Source organism: Anabas testudineus, chromosome 7, assembly GCF_900324465.2.
Source record: "Anabas testudineus chromosome 7, fAnaTes1.2, whole genome shotgun sequence".
Taxonomy (NCBI): domain Eukaryota; kingdom Metazoa; phylum Chordata; class Actinopteri; order Anabantiformes; family Anabantidae; genus Anabas; species Anabas testudineus.
This window is the reverse complement of record NC_046616.1, coordinates 218,665-244,503: the sequence shown is the minus strand read 5'-3', so window position 1 is coordinate 244,503 and position 25,839 is coordinate 218,665. Positions and strand designations below refer to the sequence as shown.

At 44.7% G+C, this 25,839-nt stretch overlaps 1 protein-coding gene across 3 annotated transcripts; it reads left to right on the top strand.

The window, feature by feature from the left end:
* Positions 1–860: 860 nt before the first annotated feature.
* Positions 861–22,129, top strand: si:ch211-169p10.1 (coiled-coil domain-containing protein 120). Of its 3 annotated transcripts, none has more exons than XM_026367685.1 (11): positions 861–1,076; positions 16,521–16,684; positions 17,053–17,167; positions 17,256–17,383; positions 17,660–17,773; positions 18,405–18,546; positions 19,143–19,199; positions 19,381–19,468; positions 19,832–20,610; positions 21,513–21,783; positions 21,869–22,129. In XM_026367685.1, the coding sequence occupies exons 2-11, from the start codon at positions 16,637–16,639 to the stop codon at positions 21,972–21,974; spliced, it is 1,848 nt and encodes a 615-aa protein (XP_026223470.1). In that variant the 5' UTR covers positions 861–1,076; positions 16,521–16,636; the 3' UTR covers positions 21,975–22,129. The 3 variants fall into 3 exon arrangements, with proteins under 3 accessions (XP_026223470.1, XP_026223469.1, XP_026223471.1); XM_026367684.1 differs by lacking the exon at positions 861–1,076 and adding an exon at positions 12,242–12,436; XM_026367686.1 differs by lacking the exon at positions 861–1,076 and adding an exon at positions 14,755–15,469.
* Positions 22,130–25,839: the final 3,710 nt, after the last annotated feature.

The following is a 25,839-nucleotide window of genomic DNA, read 5'->3' as shown; positions in this document are numbered from 1 at the left end:
CACTTCCTGTTGTCTCTGTGTTTTTTCAATAATAATCCATCCCTAACCCTAACCACATGTTCAACTGCACCTTGCTGCTTTTTCTTCAGCGCTTCATCCTGAATAATCTGAACCTTTATCAATCTGGACTCTGTAGGAATTTCCACCATTCTTATTTAAAGATGTCCGACGTATCTGGACAAACTTGGATTTAGTTGAGTTCTGGTCTGAAGTCTGGACGCAGGTCCCGGGCTGCTGGTTCCTTCAGGTCTTCCTCTGTACTGTTGATCCGGAAGTTTAGAGAGCGTTTGCAGGTTTCTGAGGTTTAGCGGCGCATTAGATCTTGTGATAAACTGTATTTCCTCTGGTGAAGTCGACTTTGGACCCTGACACAGATCCTCCGTCCTCCTGTAGACCCCCCCCAAATGCAGCACTGAGCAGCTCCATCTTTCACCCTTCATCGGAATATGATCCACATACATTAAATCTGAGTCAGATCACCTCTGATCAGAAACTGTAGTCAGAACCAGGTTCAGGTCCAGGTTCATAAACCCGGATGAACAGATTTTCATGTTTTAGTTTTTCTGGACGTGGTTTCCCTGATTTCTTTATGATTGGAAACAAACGTGAGAAACTTGAACCCCTGAATCAGGCCGAAGCACAGGTTTCCCTGTGGTTCTGATCCCGATCCTGGTTCCGGTTCTAAATGAGTAAATTTGGATCAAATGAGGAAACTTCGGGATCAATAAACCCCGGTGTGATTATCCATCACGAATCTCTCTGTTCACTCCGTGAACGCGCACGGACAAGGGTGTGAACGTGCGTGTGCCCGCGGTGTGGTGTGCCGTGAGCGCGCCTCGTGGTGCTGATGGAGCGCAGGCAGGAAACTGCATCGATGAAGAGGATGAAGAGGATGAAGATGATCGATCAGCGGCTGCGCGTCATCAATCAATCAAACAATAGAATCATCGATCACGTCTGAGCGCGAGCCGCAGGGGAAGACAATCAGCTGATCGCAGCCGCGGGTCTGGATTCTGGATGAGGAGGAGCCGTCGGTTCGACTGAAGTGTGCGGAGGGAAACGTGCACCTGATCCAGGTAGGACGTCAACAAACTGGTCCGTCCCGCGTAGAGGTAACCGCAGGCCAGACTCCATTTGAAAGTTGGGCAATTTAAGGCTGCTCGGTTCTGCAGCTACAGCGCTGAGATTAAAACAGAGCTGAACAGTTTTTATTAAAGTCACAGAGCTTCTGTTTGATTCTGCGCAGAATCAACACGCACATGGGTTCATGAACGAGCAGAGTGGGTGTTTTATTTCAGCTGCTGCGTTGTTGCCACAGTAAAATGCGAAATGTAGGGCAACGAGAATCGGCCAGAATCTGACTGCAGTTTGGTCTATATGCCTCCGTTCAACAGTTGGAAAAAAAATGTGTTTATGACGAGATGAAGTTTAAAATGAGAAAAGGTTCATGGAGCCTCCACCCAGACACGTGCCTGGGCGTGTGTGAGATAGCTGTTTGTAAAAGTCTGAGCTCAGTTACACTCTAATTAAAAAGAACTAAATGGGATTTTTCTGTAATGAAAACTTCATCACACCTGATTTTTTCCACTGAGAATTCACTGTTGGCAGAAGGTGGAGAGATTCTGCAGCTGCTCAGAAAAAAACCATGATCACTAAGTGTGATCGTGTCTTCACTAACTAATTCAAAGAGAATCACCTGGTTCCTGATCTGTCTCTTTAACATGCAACTGATAACTACAGTTACTTTTCAGAGTCAGAGTAACGAAGTAATCTGATTGTTTATTGATAAATTCATCAGTACAATGTTATTTAATCATTATTATTATTATTATCATTATTACATTTGATCAAACGCTGAATAAAGTGATCAAACATTAATGACCAATAACTGCACCAGTCCCGTCCAGATCAGGAAATTGTCTGGGATCAACAAAGTCCCCAAACCTGATGATGAAGTTTGTGGAAACGTTGGAATAAATGTAGTTTAATGTTTGTCTCAGTGTGGAGACTCAGTCTTATGGGACTCCCACCAGGTCCTGAGCATCTCACAGACTGTTGTCTGCTGTTGATGGTCCAGAAATGAAGACAAAATCTCCACATCTGTCCAGTTCAGTTCAGTTTTATTTGTATATCACCAAATCACAGCAGAAGTCATGTCAAGGCACTTTACAGTGTTTAAAATATAATATAGAAAACCCAACAACCCCACCGAGCAGCACCAGGAGAAGAGAGGAGCTCAGTGTATCAGTAGAGTTCCCTCAGCAGACTAACCTATAGCAGCAGAACTTAAAGATGGTTCAGAGTCACCTGATCCATCTCTAAGCTGCTGATTCTGGAGTTCAGGTTTATACAGGTAAAGTTGTAAAATTAACAATGTCAGACCTCACACTACAACTCCCAAGATGCATTTCACTGACAACCAGCCAATCACAGAGCTTCACTGTTGTTTCTACTGCCATATTCCCACCTCTGACTGTGGTTCTCTCCATGGCAACAGCAGCTGAGGATGGTGGGACATACAGTCGTTAGAAGGTAACAAGTCCACAAGAGCTACATGGACAAGTAAAAAATACTTAAAGTACCAAAAGTAAAGTACTTATTCTGCAGAATGTCTGCTCGGATATTATTGATTCTAATTATTGATCATTAATGTTTGATCACTTTATTCACTGTTCTAAATTTAATAATGTCAATAAACTCTGATTACTTTGTAGCAGAGTAAAGTAACTGCCGTTATCAGAAACTCGTAGCAGAGTAAAGTAACTGCAGTTATCAGTTACATGTAGCAGAGTAAAGTAACTGCCGTTATCAGAAACTCGTAGTAGAGTAAAGTAACTGCCGTTATCAGAAACTCGTAGTAGAGTAAAGTAACTGCAGTTATCAGTTACATGTAGCAGAGTAAAGTAACTGCCGTTATCAGAAACCCGTAGCAGAGTAAAGTAACTGCAGTTATCAGTTACATGTAGCAGAGTAAAGTAACTGCAGTTATCAGTTACATGTAGCAGAGTAAAGTAACTGCCGTTATCAGAAACCCGTAGCAGAGTAAAGTAACTGCAGTTATGAGTTACATGTAGCAGAGTAGAGTAACTGCAGTTATCAGAAACTCATAGCAGAGTAAAGTAACTGCAGTTATCAGAAACTTGTAGCAGAGTAGAGTAACTGCAGTTATGAGTTACATGTAGCAGAGTAGAGTAACTGCAGTTATGAGTTACATGTAGCAGAGTAGAGTAACTGCAGTTATTAGAAACTCATAGCAGAGTAAAGTAACTGCAGTTATGAGTTACATGTAGCAGAGTAAAGTAACTGCCGTTATCAGAAACCCGTAGCAGAGTAAAGTAACTGCAGTTATGAGTTACATGTAGCAGAGTAGAGTAACTGCAGTTATGAGTTACATGTAGCAGAGTAGAGTAACTGCAGTTATGAGTTACATGTAGCAGAGTAAAGTAACTGCAGTTATGAGTTACATGTAGCAGAGTAGAGTAACTGCAGTTATGAGTTACATGTAGCAGAGTAAAGTAACTGCAGTTATCAGTTACATGTAGCAGAGTAAAGTAACTGCCGTTATCAGAAACCCGTAGCAGAGTAAAGTAACTGCAGTTATGAGTTACATGTAGCAGAGTAGAGTAACTGCAGTTATGAGTTACATGTAGCAGAGTAGAGTAACTGCAGTTATGAGTTACATGTAGCAGAGTAGAGTAACTGCAGTTATGAGTTACATGTAGCAGAGTAAAGTAACTGCAGTTATGAGTTACATGTAGCAGAGTAGAGTAACTGCAGTTATGAGTTACATGTAGCAGAGTAAAGTAACTGCAGTTATCAGTTACATGTAGCAGAGTAAAGTAACTGCCGTTATCAGAAACCCGTAGCAGAGTAAAGTAACTGCAGTTATGAGTTACATGTAGCAGAGTAGAGTAACTGCAGTTATCAGAAACTCATAGCAGAGTAAAGTAACTGCAGTTATGAGTTACATGTAGCAGAGTAAAGTAACTGCAGTTATCAGTTACATGTAGCAGAGTAAAGTAACTGCCGTTATCAGAAACCCGTAGCAGAGTAAAGTAACTGCAGTTATGAGTTACATGTAGCAGAGTAGAGTAACTGCAGTTATCAGAAACTCATAGCAGAGTAAAGTAACTGCAGTTATCAGAAACTTGTAGCAGAGTAGAGTAACTGCAGTTATGAGTTACATGTAGCAGAGTAGAGTAACTGCAGTTATGAGTTACATGTAGCAGAGTAGAGTAACTGCAGTTATTAGAAACTCATAGCAGAGTAAAGTAACTGCAGTTATCAGAAACTCATAGCAGAGTAAAGTAACTGCAGTTATGAGTTACATGTAGCAGAGTAAAGTAACTGCAGTTATCAGAAACTCATAGCAGAGTAAAGTAACTGCAGTTATGAGTTACATATAGCAGAGTAAAGTAACTGCAGTTATGAGTTACATATAGCAGAGCAGAGTAACTGCAGTTATGAGTTACATATAGCAGAGCAGAGTAACTGCAGTTATGAGTTACATATAGCAGAGCAGAGTAACTGCAGTTATGAGTTACATATAGCAGAGCAGAGTAACTGCAGTTATGAGTTACATATAGCAGAGCAGAGTAACTGCAGTTATGAGTTACATATAGCAGAGCAGAGTAACTGCAGTTATGAGTTACATATAGCAGAGCAGAGTAACTGCAGTTATGAGTTACATATAGCAGAGCAGAGTAACTGCAGTTATGAGTTACATATAGCAGAGCAGAGTAACTGCAGTTATGAGTTACATATAGCAGAGCAGAGTAACTGCAGTTATCAGAAACTTGTAGCAGAGTAAAGACACTGCATTTACCAGTTACACATAGCAGAGTAAAGTCACACCACACTTTCACCATGAGTCGAGGTGGACGTTTGTTCCACGTGTTCCTGAGGTTCCCTTCTGAGATGAACACGTGTTCTATCGTATCGACACACGCACTGAACGTTTCTGTCTGTTTCTGCATCGTGTTAAACTGTGCACCTTGGAGGAACCTTTAAACAGACAGACGTGTTCCACACGGTGCTCTCGGTTAGACAGAACAGACCAGTGAGGCTCACTGCTGAGAACCAGTACAACCAGTCAGATCCAAGAGATTTTTGCAGACTTGTGTCTCCTTCCCCCTTTTAAATCAGTTGTACAAAATACTACAGTACCCATAATGCTCAGCAGCAGTTGTATGGACATACTGTCACCTGAAGCTGTGACATCACAGTCACATGACAGTCAGAACCAGATTTTATCCAAACATGAGAACTTGTCCATCTGCCTGCAGCTGCACGGCAACACAGTTTGCTGCTCTCTGATTGGAAGATCGTGCTGCAGTGCACCCTGGGAATTGTAGTTGTAAAGAAACTAGTTCAGGACACAGACTGTGACCTCTACCTGTTTCTGAGGGTCCGCCCACTTAACTGAGGTTTGTGTGTGAAAGTCTAACAAACACACACACTTACACACACACACACACACACACACACACACACACACACACACACACACACACACACACACACACACACACACACACACACACACTAACAAAGTGCCCCTGGGGTTGAAAGGTTATTGGTTGACTGGCTGGAGCTCTCAGCCAATCGAGTGTGAGGATGCAGAGTTGGGATTTTCTTCATTGTTGCCGGGCAGAGAATCTGCTGCCTGACCTACATTCATCTACACACACACACACACACACACACACACACTGTTCTCCCATCCATGCATGGACCCCCAACCCTCAGCCCCCCTCCCCAGAACCTGGTTCTGACTAGAACCTTGAAGCCAGGTCTGGTTCTAAGGACCCTCGGACAGACCTTAGGACCAGACATAGTGTAGAAATGTCCTCACAGTCATACTAAAGACCTCATATTAGTCTATATAAACATTACTGCACATGAATGTGTGTGTGTGTTTACATCTCTCTATGGCTGTGGGGAAAACATTTTAGCTCTTTACCATCATTGTGAGGACCTTTTCATGTTGTTTTGTGTATAATTACTGCAACACTACAGACGCAGTACTCAGCTGTGTGTGGTCACACTGAGATGTTCACAAACTCCAGTAAAAGTACAAGTACTTGGCTGAGAAAGTACTACACTACAAATAGAATCACTTCTACAATTTCGTTACTCAAATTAAACTAAGTAGAAAAGTATCAGTACTGAAGTAATAAAGTCATTTCTCTGACTTCCTGATAGAATCTAAGTATTTTTACCATTGTTGAACATGCTGTTGATAACATGAAGGTTTGAGTCCATGTTTGTTTCTCATATCTCATTAATCAGGTTTCTGCAGAAATGTTCAGTTTAATTCATGAACAGATTCAAAAACCTGATTTCTGAGCAGTTACTGTCACAAACTGAACCTTTAGTTAAAAATTAAAAAAACTAATGTTGGAGCGTGACAGCAGAGAAATTAGACTTTTTAAGGGAAGAAAATACACTTTTCAAAAAAAAAAAAAAAACAGGGAACACTAGAATAACACAACCTAGATCTGACTGAATTAAATATTCTTATTAAATACTTTGTTTTCATAGTTGAATGTGCTGACTACAAAATCACACAAAAATTATCAATGGAAACTAAATGTATTAACCCATGGAGGTCTGGATTTGGAGTCACACTCAAAATTGTGGAAAAACACACTACAGGCTCATCCAACTTTGATGTAATGTCAAGTCAAAATGAGGCTCAGTAGTGTGTGTGGCCTCCACGTGCCTGTATGACCTCCCTACAACGCCTCGCCATGCTCCCGATGAGGTGGCGGTGGTCTCCTGAGGGATCTCCTCCCAGACCTGGACTAAAGCATTCAACAACTCCTGGACAGTCTGTGGTGAACGTGGTGTTGGTGGATGGAGCGAGACATGATGTCCCAGATGTGCTCAATTGGATTCAGGTGTGGGGAACGGACGGGCCAGTCCATAGCATCAATGCCTTCGACTTGCAGGAACTGCTGACACACTCCAGCCACATGAGGTCTAGCATTGTCTTGACTGTCAGTCATGTGCTCAGTGTGAACCTGCTTTCATCTGTAAAGAGCACAGGGCGCCAGTGGTCTATTTGCCAATCTTGGTGTTCTCTGGCAAATGCCAAACGTCCTGCACGGTGTTGGGCTGTAAGCACAACCCCCACATGTGGACGTCGGGCCCTCATACCACCCTCATGGAGTCTGTTTCTGACCGTTCGAGCAGACACATGCACATTTGTGGCCTGCGGAGGTAATTTTGCAGGGCTCTGGCAGTGCTCCTCCTGTTCCTCCTTGCACAAAGGCGGAGGTAGCGGTCCTGCTGATGGGTTGTTGCTCTCCTACGGCCTCCTCTACGTCTCCGGATGTACTGGCCTATCTCCTGATAAGGCCTCTATGCTCTGGACACTACGCTGACAGACACAGCAAACCTTCTTGCCACAGCTCGTATTGATGTGCCATCCTGGATGAGCTGCACTACCTGAACCACTTGTGTGGGTTGTAGACTCATGCTACCACTAGCATTCAAAAATGACCAAAACATCAGCCAGAGAGCATAGGAACTGAGAAGTGGTCTGTGGTCACTACTTGCAGAGCCACTCCTTTGTTAATTAAAAACTAAATTTTATATTCAGCTCTGACCTTCTGTTCACCCCCTCATTTAAATCTGTTTTCATTTAATCCCCCCACCCCACCCCCTCAGTTGTGTGATTTTTGTGTGTTTTTAAATTTGCTTTATTGACTTGCTGTGATCTGGGCAAAAACCAGAGGAAATGTGAGAACCAGGAGAGTTCAGCAGAAGAAAGCAATTTATAGACAGAGTTTGTCTTGATTTAATACATAATATTGACATTTGAACAGGGAGATTCTGAAAGTGATGACAGATCAGCTCATGGATTAAAGTACTTTACAGAGACTCCCAGTCATCTCACATTGCTCAGAGGTGTAACAGAGTGATACCCCCAACCTGCAATAGACAATCTTTGACTACCACCTCCTCTCAAGAGTAAGGTACAGGTACAGCAGAGAACAGTGGAAAACGTCCTATGGCTCATGATGTTGATGTTGACACTGATGCTTTATACCAGCGGTCACTAACAGGCGGACTGCAGTCCGGATCTGGACCCAGAAGCTGTCCCATACGGACCCGGAGCTACAGACCAAACCGAACGGTTTGATCCCAAATCTAGCGGGACACCTTAATTTTAATCGGCACAGCTATTGTGACCTTTACGGTAGTTATTTAGTGGACGCGAATGCGAGTTAAGCAAATATTACGTGACTTCACTTAGCCAATCGATTCTGTGGATCACAGGCGGCAAATTTAGCGACTCAACAGTAGATGAGAGAAAGTTTGAGGTTGGAAAGAAATTAATAAAGAAAGAGGCGATAACAGAGAGGAGAGAGAAATAAAAGAGAGGAGAGAGAAATAGAAGACAGAGAGGAGAGAGATACAGACGACAGAGAGGAGAGAGATACAGACGACAGAGAGGAGAGAGATACAGACGACAGAGAGGAGAGAGATACAGACGACGGAGAGGAGAGAGAGAGAGACGACGGAGAGGAGAGAGATACAGACGACGGAGAGGAGAGAGATACAGACGACAGAGAGGAGAGAGAGACAGACGACAGAGAGGAGAGAGATACAGACGACAGAGAGGAGAGAGATACAGACGACAGAGAAAAGAGAGATACAGACGACAGAGAGGAGAGAGAGACAGACGACAGAAAGGAGAGAGAGACAGACGACAGAGAGGAGAGAGATACAGACGACAGAGAAAAGAGAGATACAGACGACAGAGAGGAGAGAGAGACAGACGACAGAAAGGAGAGAGAGACAGACGACAGAGAGGAGAGATACAGACGACAGAGAGGAGAGAGAGACAGACGACAGAAAGGAGAGAGATACAGACGACAGAGAGGAGAGATACAGACGACAGAGGAGAGAGAGACAGACGACAGAGAGGAGAGAGAGACAGACGACAGAGAGGAGAGAGAGACAGACGACAGAGAGGAGAGAGAGAGAGAGACAGACGACAGAGAGGAGAGAGATACAGACGACAGAGAGGAGAGAGATACAGACGACAGAGAAAGAGAGAGAGATACAGACGACAGAGAGGAGAGAGATACAGACGACAGAGAGGAGAGAGAGAGAGACGACAGAGAGGAGAGAGATACAGACGACAGAGAGGAGAGAGAGACAGACGACAGAGAGGAGAGAGAGACAGACGACAGAGAGAGAGATACAGACGACAGAGAGGAGAGAGAGACAGACGACAGAGAGGAGAGAGATACAGACGACAGAGAGGAGAGAGATACAGACGACAGAGAGGAGAGAGACAGACGACAGAGAGGAGAGATACAGACGACAGAGAGGAGAGAGAGACAGACGACAGAAAGGAGAGAGATACAGACGACAGAGAGGAGAGAGATACAGACGACAGAGAGGAGAGAGAGACAGACGACAGAGAGGAGAGAGACAGACGACAGAAAGGAGAGAGATACAGACGACAGAGAGGAGAGAGACAGACGACAGAGAGGAGAGAGATACAGACGACAGAGAGGAGAGAGACAGACGACAGAAAGGAGAGAGATACAGACGACAGAGAGGAGAGAGACAGACGACAGAAAGGAGAGAGAGAGAGACGACAGAGAGGAGAGAGATACAGACGACAGAGAGGAGAGAGAGACAGACGACAGAGAGGAGAGAGACAGACGACAGAAAGGAGAGAGATACAGACGACAGAGAGGAGAGAGATACAGACGACAGAGAGGGAGAGGGAGAGACACAGACGACAGAGAGGAGAGATACAGACGACAGAGGAGAGAGGGAGAGATACAGACGACAGAGGAGAGAGATACAGACGACAGAGAGGAGAGAGATACAGACGACAGAGGAGAGAGAGACAGACGACAGAGAGGAGAGAGATACAGACGACAGAGGAGAGAGAGACAGACGACAGAGAGGAGAGAGAGACAGACGACAGAGGAGAGAGAGACAGACGACAGAGGAGAGAGAGACAGACGACAGAGAGGAGAGAGATACAGACGACAGAGGAGAGAGGGAGAGATACAGACGACAGAGGAGAGAGAGACAGACGACAGAGAGGAGAGAGATACAGACGACAGAGGAGAGAGAGACAGACGACAGAGAGGAGAGAGATACAGACGACAGAGAGGAGAGAGATACAGACGACAGAGAGGAGAGAGACAGACGACAGAGAGGAGAGAGACAGACGACAGAGAGGAGAGAGAGACAGACGACAGAGAGGAGAGAGACAGACGACAGAGGAGAGAGAGATACAGACGACAGAGGAGAGAGAGATACAGAGAGGAGAGAGACGACAGAGAGGAGAGATACAGACGACGGAGAGGAGAGAGAGACAGACGACAGAGAGGAGAGAGACAGACGACAGAGAGGAGAGAGAGACAGACGACAGAGAGGAGAGAGACAGACGACAGAGAAAAGAGAGATACAGACGACAGAGAGGAGAGAGAGACAGACGACAGAGAGGAGAGAGATACAGACGACAGAGAGGAGAGATACAGACGACAGAGAGGAGAGAGAGACAGACGACAGAGAGGAGAGACACAGACGACAGAGAGGAGAGAGAGACAGACGACAGAGAGGAGAGAGACAGACGACAGAGAGGAGAGAGACGACGACAGAGAGGAGAGACACAGACGACAGAGGAGAGAGAGACAGACGACAGAGAGGAGAGATACAGACGACAGAGAGGAGAGAGAGACAGACGGTGGAAGTTCATCAACAGCATAAAGCAGCTGTAGACAGCAGATCAATCACATCACTGCAAACAGCATCACTGGATCCCTGTTTCCACACCGCACCACTGGAACTGGAGTGTTCTGTGTATTTACTGTCAGAACTTAGTATACTCAGTATTCTCTGAACATCTTGGCCTGTTCTGTTTACCACTAGGTGCATGATGGGAAATGTAGGATCCAGTGTACCTGGAAGAGTCAGTTTTATCAACGTCTGTGTGAAATCCCAACGTCAGGCTGATTACACACCTGATTCTGGCCTGTTGGGTTCAGATCTCTCTCTCATCCTGAATTGAATTGTGTGAATCAGCTGCTGGTTTTACTGGTGCAGCCTGTGAACAGGTTTACAGGTTTTACTCTTTTAAAGTACCTAATTACTCAGACACCATCATGTCCTCAAACTTCTTAGTGTATCAAACCTGGACCTGGACTCATGATAGGCCCCCTGCCCCAGGGCCTGTGTTCTGTAGCCCTGTTCCATGCCTGAACTTGGTTTCAGTATTTGTGGCGACACAGTTGCTCGTTTTTCTGATTTTCCTCCGAATATTTTGCACAAACGTCAGGAATATTTTCCAGACTCTGGTCTGAACTGGTCCCAGCATGATGGTTTTACAGTTCCCAGTTTGGGTCGCGCTGAGCTGCTGAAAACACACAAATAGGGGAGGGGTGGGGGTCATCTTTTGTTCTGCTAATGTAAGTGGTGGGGGGCTGTTAATGTAAGGAGCTATAATGTAACAGGAAGCAGAGTTTGTCAGTCATAATTCCAAAATAAGAGTTCAGTTTTTATCTTTCGGATCGGATCAGTTTTAAATATGAGGACTCAGATTTTAGCTGTGATCTTTATTTACTGCCTGTTTCTGTCTCGGTTCTACTGTGGTAGAACAGAGGATGTGATACAAGGACCAGTAGAATCAGTAGAATCCCAGTAGAGTGAGATAGAAACAGTATTTGTTTTTATATAAAGGGCGGGAATAGAACGACCACGTCAAACCAATATTTTATATTTCTTTTTCTTGCCGTGTACCTTGCTGTAAGTCTCCCCGGATCAAAGCGTCTGCCAAATGACTCAATGAAAATGATGAAAATGATGATGACGGAATGAATAATTCACGGTAACCCTGTCATCCATGAAACAAGCTGAGAATCAGACTCAGATAGGTTTTTTATTATTTCTACGTTCAATCAAATAAAACTAAAAAATAAAAGTTTTCCTGACTGTGAAGAATTTCTACTTTAAATTGAATCTGCACCCGGTTCTGAAATAAATTCAGTTCATACTGACACTCAAACTTTACATCCTAACACTGAGGAACTGACATTAAATTGAAGCAGTGTCGTCGTCGTGTTCTTATTTTAGTTTGTTAAACGGAAGAAAAATAAAATTGATAAAAAATTCCTGCTCCTGATCAGCGAGCTTCCTGCGGGGCTTTTATTTTGATACTGGACTTTTATTTTGAAGCGGCTAAGCGGACGCAGTATCTGCAGGTATCTTGACGGTGACTCGGTCTGCAGAGACTCAAAAACCCACGGAGTCGCTCAAACCGTCTCAAGCTCGGTTCAGAGACTGAAGCCGTTCCTACTCCGGATTTCTTCCATTTTTATTCCGGACGTTGAGTTTTGAGTCCGGACTGAAGCGTCCCGAGGACCGGACCTGTTCCCCTGTGGGACCGAGGATGGTTCAGGTATTTAAACTAGTTCATGTTGCTGTGTTGGTGCCCCCCCCCCCCCCCATCTGAATCGGTTCTCAGTCCGTGGCTTTGTGACGTCACTGGTCCCAGACTCTGGTTCCTGTAGATTATTTATTATTAATATCAGTACCTGAGAAAACGGGACTGGGAATGACCCCCACACCCCGAGGCTGAAGGTGTCTGTTGTTGGTTGTTAGGTTTTGGTGGTTTTAGAGCACCCCTAGTCCCAGCAGCCTGTTGAATATCTACATTCTGGATTTGTTTTCATGGTAAGAACTTGGAGCCTTACTGACGTCTAAGACCTGAGTGTGCAGGTTTTAAGTCCACGTGGTGGGGTGGGCTGAGACCTCGTCTTCACGTCAGGTAGATCCACAATCTCTTCGTTCTGCTGCTGCTGCCTGAAGGTCTCCTCGTTTTACCTGAGGGAACCTGTGACCCAACAGTTTTCATCAGCACTGTGAGATCAGCTGTTCAGCCACCTGAGGGGCAACAAGGTCAAATGTAGTCTGTGAATTATTCACGTCTCTGATAAAACAAACCTAAATACTCAGTTTGCATGTATCTGATCATTATCAGTATCTGATCATTATCAGTATCTGATCAGGATCAGTATCTGATCATTATCAGTATCAGGTCAGGATCAGTATCTGATCATTATCAGTATCTGATCAGTATCAGGTCAGTATCAGGTCAGTATCAGTATCTGATCATTATCAGTATCTGATCAGGATCAGTATCTGATCAGGATCAGTATCAGTATCTGAGGCTATTGATGCTTGAAACTGCTCACGGTGAAAGTCTGAGGAGAAGCTGCAGGTCTGAACTTGACTCAGCAGGACACAGGAATGTGTGTGTGTGTGTGTGTGTGTGTGTGTGTGTGTGTGGCTATCATTGTATCATTGTATCATTGTAAGGTCCAGCATGATTTTTTTTTTAACCATTAGACTGAGGACATTTTTACAAAGTGGGGACATCTTAGCCGGTCCTCACAAAGAGAAGGGTGTTTAAAGAGCAGTTTCAGGGTTAAGACTAGGTTTTAGGGTAAAGTTTAGGGCGGGGCAGTTAGTTGTGATCACATCACAACACCCTAATCCCAACCATCAACACAGGATTTATTAAAAATTCAAACAGAGTAGATTAACTTGGCCAACAGCAGAGAGCTAGGGAGTGAATTATGTCAATGAGTGTCCTCACGCTGGTGTTGTTGTTGTTGTTGATGGTGTTGGTGGTGTTGGTGTTGGTGGTGGTGTTGATGGTATTGGTGGTGTTGGTGTTGTTGTTGATGGTATTGGTGGTGTTGTTGTTGTTGATGGTATTGGTGTTGTTGGTGTTGTTGTTTTGTTGTTGATGGTATTGGTGGTGTTGTTGTTGGTGTTGATGGTATTGGTGGTGTTGGTGTTGGAGGTGGTGTTGTTGGTAATGGTGGTGTTGGCTTTGGAGGTGGTGTTGATGGTATTGATGGTGTTGGTGTTGTTGTTGATGGTGTTGGTGTTGATGGTATTGGTGGTGTTGTTGGTGTTGATGTTGTTGGTGTTGATGGTATTGGTGGTGTTGGTGTTGGTGTTGGAGGTGGTGTTAATGGTATTAGTGGTGTTCGTGTTGTTGATGGTATTGGTGTTGTTGTTGATAGTATTGGTGTTGTTGTTGTTGATAGTATTGGTGTTGTTGTTGTTGATGGTATTGGTGTTGTTGTTGTTGTTGATGGTATTGGTGTTGTTGTTGATGGTATTGGTGTTGTTGTTGGTGTTGATGGTATTGGTGGTGTTGGTGTTGAAGGTGGTGTTGATGGCATTGGTGTTGTTGTTGTTGATGGTATTGGTGGTGTTGTTGTTGATGGTATTGGTGTTGATGGCGTTGTTGTTGGTGGTGTTGATGGTATTGGTGTTGTTGTTGTTGATGGTATTGGTGTTGGTGTTGATGCCGTTGTTGTTGGTGGTGTTGATAGTATTGGTGTTGTTGTTGTTGATAGTATTGGTGTTGTTGTTGTTGATGGGTATTGGTGTTGTTGTTGTTGATGGTATTGGTGTTGGTGTTGATGCCGTTGTTGTTGGTGGTGTTGATAGTATTGGTGGTGTTGGTGTTGAAGGTGGTGTTGATGGCATTGGTGTTGTTGTTGTTGATGGTGTTGTTGGTGGTGTTGATGGTGTTGTTGTTGTTGATGGTATTGGTGTTGGTGTTGATGCTGTTGTTGTTGGTGTCGTTGTTGATGGTATTGGTGGTGTTGGTGTTGTTGTTAATGGTATTGGTGTTATTGTTGTTGTTGATGGTGTCGTTGTTGATGGTATTGGTGTTGTTGTTGATGGTATTGGCGTTGGGGTTGGAGGTGATGTTGATGGTGTTGGTGTAGAATCAAGTCTCTATTAAGAGCCAGTTGATGATTTCTGTAAAGCAACGAGGGAGACGTACAGGAACTAATGCTGCAGCTTCACCTGAAGTCGGTTTCACAGCTAATCCCCTGCAGCTTCCTCTTCTGTCCTCGTCTTTACATCCAGAAAATCAGGACTTGCTTCAGGCACCCTGGGTTCGGATTATTACCATAATATGAGCATGTCAGCCTGCAGCGGTGTGTTACTGAGAACTCATCCCTCAAAATCCTGAATCGTGAAATACAGAGTTATAAAGACCAGGAGAGAACAGGATCAGGAGAACTGAAGTTCTGCTGCTGCCTCCATCTGAACCCGAACACAAAACACATACACATTTAGGTGTGGACACTAAGAGAAAGTCTCACACTGACTCATGTTTGTTGTTGTTGTTTGGGAGGAGACGTGTTTGGACAGAATGCAGTAGGTTTCTGAGCAGATCACAATCAGGATGCAGCTGCTGCTTCAACAAGAAGAACACAGGCTGTGAAGAGGGATGATGCAGTTGAAACAAAGGACACCTCGGGGCCTGAGAGCCAACTACATGTTACTCAGGACCAGGTGCAGTCCTGCATAAACTGAAGTTCCGCTACGAGAGTAATTCTGAGACAGGTCCTGGTCTGGATGCAGAGTTTTTATCCAATCTGAAGCTGTTTTTGCTCATGTACGGTGACAGCCAGCGAACTGATAAAATAAGTGTTTGTGTTAGTGTCACTGATCACTTCTCTCTGGCTTATGTAACTTTTCCAAACACTCTGATTTAACTCGCTTCCTTTTCCTGTTTCCTCTTGAGCTCTTGTCCGGTTCTCAGTGTGCCTAACCCTAACCCTGCAGTCAATAATCGGTTGCACTGATTGTTGTAAGAACTTTTTTTTTAAACTTCGTGTACAACTGTTGGAGTTCTGCTTGTTCTGGCTGATCAGGAAATAGCCAGTGAACCAGTGAAGCTGCTCTTCATCATATTTCAGAAAAAAATAATCTGTTTTCTTCTGTAGGAAGATCATTTGACATCTCAAAAGACAAAAAGTAAAGTAACTAATATTTAGTTCTGATAAGCACTGATGGATTAAAGCAACTGGATCCATGTGTATCCAAACCTTCAGGTTCTGCTCTAGGCTGTAAAACAGATCTTCTAGCTAAACCGTGTCTTTCAACCAACCCACACTGACCCAAAAAACAAGAGCCAAGAGCTGCGGTGTTCAAAGTGAACAGTACAAAGAAGTGACAAAACAAAACCAGGACCATCCCCAGAACATTATTATATTTCATCACATCTTATTCATATAGGAAGCTCTAGGAATTTTGCAGTAGGAATTTTAGAGTTGTCTATAACCAGGAGGTCAAAGTTTCTTTCTGGTCTGTCATGTGACACTGAAACCCCAGGGTGGGGCTGTCGTATATGGGCAGCTCCAACAAGTCTGTTATTATAATAATTATTATTATTTTTATTATCATTATTGAAGTAGTAGTAGTCAGTTATCTGTGGATGTGTGCGCCCCAGTGCACATACTCAGTAGCCTGTCCCAGCTTGGCCCACAGAAATATCATGACCCAAGCTTTCACGTACAGATCTAAAACCTCAGTGGAATAAAACTCGTCTGTGGTTGGAAATGTAGTGTTTTCAAAAGGTTTTGTTCAGAATCCAACAGAAAACCGGGAAACCTGAGAGGAGGTTTTACTCACTCTATCTTCTTCCGTCCTTTTTATCTTCTCAGGTCTGCAGCTCTGTAGATTACCTCCCTCTACAGGACAATCAAGGACCTGCAGCTGCACCACCAACTAACAGTGATCTGGTCTGGAACCAGTCCTGTGGTTGGGTTCAGGCTGTTGGATGGCCACAGGAGTGAACTACTGGAGCTCTTATGAACCCAGTCACAAGGTGAGGAACAGGTGTTCTGACACAAATAGTTGCTGATGTTTGAATGCGGCTGGATAGTGTAGTGGTAAGATGCTGCCCTCCATGCGGGAGACCAGGGTTTGTGGCCTACCTCCAGACCTGGCTTTGCCTTGTACCTCTTTTGTCACTTTAGTCACTTTGGATAAAAGTGTCTCCTAAATGTAAATGTTTGAATGGCCTGAGAGTCTGTAAAGTTTCCAGATTGCTGTTGATTCACCTGGAGAGGTGCTGATGACAGAAAACTGAGCTGTATCACTGAATGGAACCCAGGGGCCCGATAGGTCGGGGCCAGAACACAACCTACTATGATCTGAGACCCCACCTCTGTTCTCCTGTTCAACCTTGTCTAGGTGAGTTGGAGTGTGTGGGGTGGAGAACAGGAGTCCAGCAGTGAGGAGGGAGGAGGAGGGGTTACATGGGACACACTTGCCATGGAGGTCAAAGGTCAACTCATCTCAGCACCTGGTGAGCAAAACTGAGCACAGTCACAGTCTGGTTTTCACTGTCCCAACTTACTTGTGACTTACATGTGGTGTGTGCTTTACCTGTGCAGACCCTCAGATCTGTCCAGACAGGAAGTTGAATCAGCGAATGGCAGAGTTGCAGGAGAAGAGGCGGGGCCTGCAGGCATTGCTGAGTGTGCGATTGGCCGAACTGAGACGCATCTGTCTGCAGGAGGCTGTGAGTAATGTCATCATGAAAGAACAGATATGATTTGTCAACTGACAGTTTCACTCTTCTGGTCTACAGTATGTACACCTTGACCTGTGTAGATCCATCTGGTCCTTGTGCTCATTGATTGCAGTGCTTCAGGTCCTTGTAATTCTAACTGTCTGTCCCTGTAACTATAGACTCACTTTTATTTTGAAGGGTTACAGTGTTGTTCCTTTTAAATCATTAATTTCATTTAATGTGATGTCACATCAGGTATTTATTTTCTATGTTTTTATTGGTCAGGAGCTGACAGGGTTGGTGCCCAGTGACTTCCCCCTGGAAGAAGGGGAGAAGCCCCCCTGTGTCCGACGGAGATGGGGGTTATCCCGCCAAGGAAACAGGAAGTGTAGAGCTGAGGTGAGGAGCTGGTTTTGGTTTGATTCTCTCTGTCTTGCATGGGGCGACATGTAGCTCAGTTGGTAGAGCTGTCTCCGGAAGGAAGTTTACATTTGTCAGCAACTTACAAAGCAAAGGTAGGGTAAGTGTAAGGTAAGGTAGACCACAGCTGGGATTTGAACCCCAGTATCCCATATGGAGGTCGGCGATGTTACCCCCAACACTATCCAGCCACCAAGTTAAAATAAAAAGCCTGGAGACATATTGAGTTTTTCTGTATAGATGTTATTGGTTATTGTGTATTTATGTTTGTGTTGGATCTTTCCTGGTTGTGGTTCCTTTTCTTTCTGTCTGTGTTGAGAACAATGGCAATAAGGCAAAACAATTTCCCTCTGGGATTAATAAAGTTTTTTGAATCTTGAATGTCAGACAGAATCAGAAAAAGTAGAGTGGTACCTTAAAATGTGATCCCACTAAAAAATTCGGTCTACAGTGGACTCAGTAATTCAGCAGTCCAGACCAGTCTAGATTAAGTCAATTGAATGAATGAATCAGACTCAAGTTTAAACGTGTTTAACGTCCACATCAAACCTGAACTCACAAAACTCATTGGTTACTGTGTTACCTGTGTGTTACCTGTGTGTGTTTACAGGAGGAAGACTCTCAGCGTTCGAAGCCGAAGAAAACTTTGTTCAGTGGAGCTCTGAGGAAACACAGCGACTCTGAACACAACACACACATTCAAACACAGACTCACCACGGCAAGAGGACAGTACACAGAGGCTGCCACACAGGTAACACACACACAGGTAGCACACTGTACCTTATCACTAGAGGCTGCTGAGGTGTTTACAGGGTGACTGAGTGCAGGAGGTAGAGCGGTTGACCACCAGTTCGCCTGTTTAAAGGGAAAAGCAGCAGCTGTTGGAGGTAACCTGAGGAAATAACCATTATAACTTTCATTTGGAAATAAGTGGTAGTTACTACTTCTAAGTGTAGTTACACGTATTACTTTACAGTATTACAATATTACTTGTATGGCAGTAACTAGTAACTAGTTACTTTTAAAGTGTTGATTATTGTCAGAAAATGTTAATGTAGTAATACTGCTAATGCTGTATATTGAGTGAAACTATCAGTCGTTCTGGGAAGGCTCTGAGACCAGCGCCCCTCTTCTTGTATCCAAAGAGAAATTCGACGTGTTTATCCTACAGACTCTGCTAAAGGACAGTATGGACCTAGTCTCAGAGTGTGTGAGACAGGACGGCTGGTCTTCCTGCGGAAAGAGTCCATTCAGCCTCATGAGAAGAGAGGCCATTGTTCTAGGAAGAAGAGGAAAACCTGCATGTTCCTGCCTTTATTCTGAAACTGTGTGTTTCTGTTTTTCCAGACGACAGCGTGAGGTCAGAGAGCAGCTCTACATCAGACTCAACAGGACACGACAACGGTAAGGCACAGACCCCACCCCCTCCGTAACCACAGTGGCTTGGGCCGCCCCTCCCTGTGTTTCCTATCTGTCTCTCTACATGTATATTTAGTCATTTGGCAGACGCCTTTATCCAAAGCGACTTACAAGGTCTACTGTCAAACTGTCTGATAAATAATGTCTGTCTCTCTCTCTGTCTCAGATGAAGGTGCCTCTCAGTGTCGCCCCCCGCTGGTCTCTGCTGGTTCTCCAGTTGAGGTTTTCTACCAGAACAAAACCACAAGGAACAGGTACAGCCCACTGTTCCCTGCAGGTGAATACATGATGATGCTGCAGGTGTAGCATCAGTCCAGAAGTCTGTGAAGAGGCTGTATCATCATCATCATCATCATCATCATCTGAACCAGTAACAGCTGTGGCCTGAGGCATCACGTGCATTTGTCCCGTTCCTGGGAATTTTTGGCACAAATTACTTGAGACATGAGCATGAACTGAAGAGAATTTGGTCAGAGGTCAAAGGTCAAAGGTACTGTGACCTCGCTAACTCTGTCAGACATGTATGCAGGCTGCAGCTTGCAGCTGGTTCGTGGAGGTTCTGCCTTATTCCAGTTTTTCACACCGGTGTATTCTCACCTGTCTCATTCCACTTTCAGGTCTGACTATCCAGAGACTCATCAGATCCACAGGCCCCTCCCCCCGCCACCATCCCATCCTCCCCCTCGCTCTCAGGACTCCTCCTCCTCCGGCCCCTCTGAGCCAGGAGCAGCTGGGGAGGGGTTGGTCAGAGTTAATACAGCCCGTCGCAGTAACGGCTCCGACGGCTTCCCGGACCGCATCACCCCCCCAGAGGAGGGGGGGCTGCAGCAGGGGGGAATGTGGGTTAATGGTGTGCCGGGGTCCAGGGGAACGAACGCCACCGGAGTGTTCAGGAGCTCCAACGCGCTGTTGGATGGACGAACCAGGATTAATAATGGACCCACTGAGGTGGGAATGAGGGAGGGTGGGGCGGGGCGAGGACGGGGACGGGGAGGAAGAGGTGGAGGATACAGCGAGGTCCTGCTGGACTACGTCTGGGGCAAACAGCAGCAGCTGCAGCGACAGCAATCCCAGCCCAACAGCAGGCAGCCAATCACATCACAGCATCAGCCGCTCTACAATGGCCACTCCTCCCAGCAGCTCCCCGGAGCTCTGCCCACCTACCATGGTCCCCACGGTGACCAGCAACGGGTCAAAGTAACCCGCACCAAATCCTGTGGCCCCTTCCTCCCCATGCAGCAGAGCCAGTCCAATACCCATAATCCTCCTGCGTCCACCATCCAGCCTGACCCCCACCCACACCTGCTGCCCCCCCGACCACCACAGCTGCCCCCTAACCAGGATTCTCAGCTGGAGGAGGCCACCAGGAGCCTCCACAAGGCTCTTGCCCTGGAAGGTGGGTTCCAAACACTTCCTGCTACATCACAGTGTTCTGTGAACCGTCAGGTCTTGGTGAACTGTAACCTCCCTCCCCACCCCCCCGTAGACCCAGTCCAGACTTAAAGTTCAGCTCTCTGCTTGGATCTGATAGTGTTTTTAAATCTGACTGTTGAATCTTTAATGGTGTGGAGATGAAACTGGGTCACTGCAGCTGAAAGAGAAACTGCTGCAGGATGAAGGTCTCTGCTGGTTCTGGACTCCATCTGCTGGATCTGGTTCTCCAGAACTACTGACAGTTAAATTTATATATTAACCCAGAATATCTTTTTTAGTCCAAAATGTTGATACAGTAAATGAAAATTGATGCAGGTGATGTTGTGCTTAGAAAAAAGATCAAATCTATAAACAGGCTGTGACTCCTGTGGGTTCTGAGAACAGCTTCTCTTACTGGACACGACCAGTCCTGATTGGTGGAGCGATCCGGATCGGTCGCAGCATTCAGGATTCATAATAGCATGGGGCGACATGTAGCTCAGTTGGTAGAGCAGTTGTCTATATCCACCGGCGTCAGTGGTTTGACTACCGATTCCTCCTCGACGTGTCGTTAACAAAGACCCCGACCCCCCCCCACAGTGGCGCCGTCATCAGTCATTATTCATTACTAGTGAGTTTTATCCTTAAAACCACTTCACTGATCTGGTCTTTGGTGTTGAGACCTTTAATTGGAGCAGATTATATCAACAGATGACACCTTCATTTTCAGTTCTGTTCAGTTTAGAGGAAGTGGGGATGGGGGGTCAGTCCGTCTCTTAAACATCAGTAATGGATCTGAAAGTCCTGCTTTTTGTCCCTGTAACAGCTCTGGTCAGAGTGTGATCCCGTTGGGAGTCATCTGAATCTGTGACATGTGATTGGCAGGTCTGAGGGACTGGTACCTGAGGAACACGGTCGGCTCCACCCACCAAAATCAAACAGGTGCAAAGGTGAACTCGGGGGTTGGCACAAATGTAAATGGAGGGCTCAAAGGTCTAGCAGGTGGGGGAGGAGCTTTGCAGCGCAGACGGACAACTCACGGCATCATCCATCAGTCGACCTATCAGGCGGAGACGAGTCATCGCCATGCCACATCGCGTCACAAACAAACACTGCCACACTCTGCCACGTTCCACGGACACCCACTGCACGGCAGGTAGGAGGCAGCTCACTTGTTCAGATGCAGGTCCAGTGTTGTAACAACTCCTGTACCTGACCCACACCCTATCTCTCTCTCTCAGGTCTGTGGATAGCTCGCTCTACCACGACTCCTTCCCTCCTCAGAAACAGGAAGTTCCTCTCAGAGACTCGACTGTGGACCAGCCGTCACCTGGGACCCTGGTCTGACCCTTTGACCAGTCAGGACACTGTTAAGCAGACAAATTGACCAATCCCAGGCAGGCTTCCTGGGATCCAGGTGACTGAACTAAACACGCCTGTTGGTCCTGGTGGTTCTCCAGGAACAATGATGTCACACAGAGGATGATGAAGTCACTATCCAGGTGAGCTCAGGTGGAGTTTGGATAAATCACATGTGAATAGTCACAGCTGCACGAGACTCAAAATCCAAAGCCATGTTTCATCCTGAACTGGCTTTATAACTCCCCCCGTCCCAGGTTATACAGACCCATATCAGGGGTCTACGTATCCTAGCTAATCCTCCTATGGTCCAGGTGAACTGGTTTTTCAATCAGGGATGGAAATAATTTAATGAGGTCGGACGTCTTTGTTTTCTGGATCTGACAGGTGTCAAACTGAGCTGCAGGTTTTACCTTTTGTACCATGAAGTCCTTGTCTTTAATCAGACTCTGCTCAGACAATCAGGACCCGTCAGAGGTTTTTATAGTCTCACTTTTAATGATGAAACCAGCAGTTTGTAAAGTCTGAAAGATCTGATCAGGTGAACCCTCAGGTGTGTCCATCAGAAACCAGCAGGTGTTTTTACAGTTTGGACTCTGCTCTAAAACAGCTGCAGAAGGTGGATCAGGTCCTGGCTGTGACGACTCGAACCACACTCACATTTCTTGAATGCTCGGGAGAAAATGATTTGTCACCGTTCGTTTCCTGTCGAACATGAGCAGAAGCTCCAACTGTCTGAAAAATCAGTCCCCAGTTATTTTTATCTGTTTAGCTGCAGTTTCATATTTCTTCTTGGTCTCTGTGTCCAGAACGTGGATACGCCAGGTCCAAGTTCTGTACAGCTCAACTAGACTGCAGCATGTGTTCAGGTTTGATTTGTTTCTTACAGCTCACGTTGTTCTGACCCAAGAAATGGTCCAAACAACAGTCCTTTAAAAAGTCCTTCAGTAGTTTCGTGATTTCCTCCTGCAGTTAGTCCAGAGACTTAGGGAAAAATCAGCTGGTTCCTCCTGAATCTGACTCACTGTGTGTTTTTCATATGAACTTTATCAGTGTCACTTATTGATCTGATCTGAATCCAAGAAGAACCGGGAGAACGAGATTCTGACTCTGACATGACGGGATCCCCTAGAGTAAAGATGTATCACTACAGAAACAGTAACAGAGTGGAGCATCTTCCCTCACAAACACTCTTTGTCTGAGTCTAGAGTCTGTTAGTGAAGCTGAAACCACATTTGTCATGTGAAGCAGTAAATGCAGAAACAAGAGAAGATGCTGCTAAATGTTTAGAGAATCACTGGACTTTAGAGACTGTGGAGTCTCTCTAATGTTCTCTGTCGTCTTTGTAGAGCCCGACTGTGAAGGACACAACATGTCAGTTCAGTAAAGATTATAGTTTATCTGATAGTGATCTTCAGGATTGGATCTGGATGTCTCGACATCCTTTAGATATGAAGAAGCTGCTCTTGCTGTAAACCACATACAAAAAAATGTCTAATTTATTATTATGTTCTCCCTCAAACAGCCAAATGTTATATCATCCTCCAGATTTCCACTGAGACTAGATCAGATTTAGGTCTTCTGCAGGTTCAGAAACCAGATCCAGATCCACTCTGAGAGCAATATGAGGATGTGTGTCCAATGTCCCTGGACAAGGCACTGAACCATGAAACCTTGGCAACACAATGCAGCTTCCTGTCCACAAAGAAGTTCTCCAATGGGACTGACAAAGTATGAATTATTATCATTAAAAGTCACTTGCAGCGACAATCAGACGAAGATGTCACAGTGTCAGTAGATGATTTAACGATCGATTAATTCTTGAGCTGAAGTCAAACTTTTCTATAAACTGTGTTTTCTACAAGTGTTTTCTGCAGGAAGCTCTGGTCTGTACGGCAACGTCACAGAATCCGCCACAGACCGAAGATTTTGTCTTTGTTCTCTCAACCAAAAACTCTGAGTCTGTTTGTAAAATCAGGTTGATCAGCTTCACAGAAACCAGTCTGACCCAAGCCGTGGTCACATGACTTCAAACGGGATCAGACTAACGTTATTCAGCGTGATTATCACGAAGCACATTTTACATGTGAAACAGTTGCCATAGAAATGTGATTTTCATGTGTCACTGCTGAAAAAATATTCTGTTCTTTTCTCTTTCTTGCAGATAAAAACATTGATTCATTTAAAAAATCTGTTTTACACAGATATCACAAACATCGTAGAAAACCTGTCAGTACATCACACCTGTCTGACACCTGCTGTTATGTGACCATGGCTTCAATGTCAGCGTGCACCTTCTCTATCTCGGGTCTCACACCAAAGCAGAACAGATGTCAGGATCAGAGTGTAAATATGTAGAACTGATGATGGATAGACATACTGCAGCATCAGCAGGTAATACAGTGTTAGTTCTGAGCAGTACAAATATTCAGGGCTGTAGCTGCAGGTTCACCAGCCTCCAACCAAACTCTGTGCAATTTTCTGAGGAATCAAAAAGTCTGTTTGTTTGTGTTACTGTTCAGTTTTATAATACATGTTTAGATGTTTCATTCTGCTGAAGATCATTAAATTCTCTGTATTTTAATTAAATATATTTAAATTTAATGAAAATGTGTTGTCAGACGTGTAATTACACACATTAATGCCCCACTGCACACACATTTCCAGAAATGTGACAGGAAAGTAACCTTAGTACTTCAGCCCTGACACAGTATCGTACTTAAGTAGTAGTACCAGTATGGTGCAGTGTCAGTATTAGTCCTGAAGACTACGTGTTGGTGTTCTGTGTCCCCCTTCAGGCCCAGGACCAGCTGCTGGTCTCTGCTGGGATGCATTCAGGTTCAGTCTGAACTTTGTGTAAAAATCATTTTCTATCTATTTTGAGCTCTCCAGTCATTTGTACTTTTTCACTCTGAACTTTTTGCTGTTGGAAAATGTTGGAAAAGAATGAAGTCTGTGTAAATAAATGATTGACAGGCTGTAACCATTTTAAAATAAACATTTCTCTTCACAGTTCACATTTACTACGTAGTACTTACTGTGTTTTAACATTTATTCTTCGGAAGCAGCTCCAATTACATCACATTAAGCTTTAAGCGTCTCTTTATTCCACAGTGACAGGAGCAGGTAAACCAACACGGTTCCACGTCTAAAACAGTAAAAGAACAGAAATAATGTGGATGGTGACAAAGTGAAACGAGCAACATTAAAAAACTGAATCTACGATAGTTGAGAGTGTACAAGTGAAACCTGAACAGATTTTCTCAGTACAGGTTCAGTAGTGCAGCTGCTGCGTGGCCGGGTTACTGATCGGCCCTAATGTGTACAGCACACTTAAAGATGGAAACCAGGCTTCCTCAGTCTGGGGGCTCTAATGGGGGCCACTGCTCAGACTGTGCCCAGGGCCAGGTTTTCTCATGACACATATATGGTCAGAGCCATGATGTGAAATATCAACAGGTAATAGTTATAATGGTAGATACAGCACAGTACGTGTAATATCAGTAATAATACAGTTCTACAGTGTATATAATATAAAAAGAACCAAATACCACTACTAAACCAATAGTAAGAAGTAGTAACAGAATTATGTGCTGTAGAAGTACTATATATATATATATATGTGTGTGTATATTAAGTACTGTATAATATAATACTAAAGCTTCACAGTAAAATAATACATAACCGTAAATAAGAGGTAAATGTTGAATTTTAATGTGGATACAGGTCAGTGAGCAGGCAGGTGTCTATTTCTAAAAAACCTGAGGCCAACGCCCATCTACAAACAGTTCAACAGGTACAAAGATAAGTTCACAGCAGCTGGTAACCAGCTGTAGCCCAGCAGGGAGGACAG

Bases quoted from the DNA above. Each gene is read 5' to 3' on its own strand.
- si:ch211-169p10.1 (XM_026367685.1), top strand. From the start codon at position 16,637: ATGGCCACAGGAGTGAACTACTGGAGCTCTTATGAACCCAGTCACAAG. The intron at 16,685-17,052 runs GTGAGGAACAGG...AACCTTGTCTAG, and splicing joins CTTATGAACCCAGTCACAAG to GTGAGTTGGAGTGTGTGGGG. The intron at 19,200-19,380 runs GTAAGGCACAGA...TCTCTGTCTCAG, and splicing joins CTCAACAGGACACGACAACG to ATGAAGGTGCCTCTCAGTGT.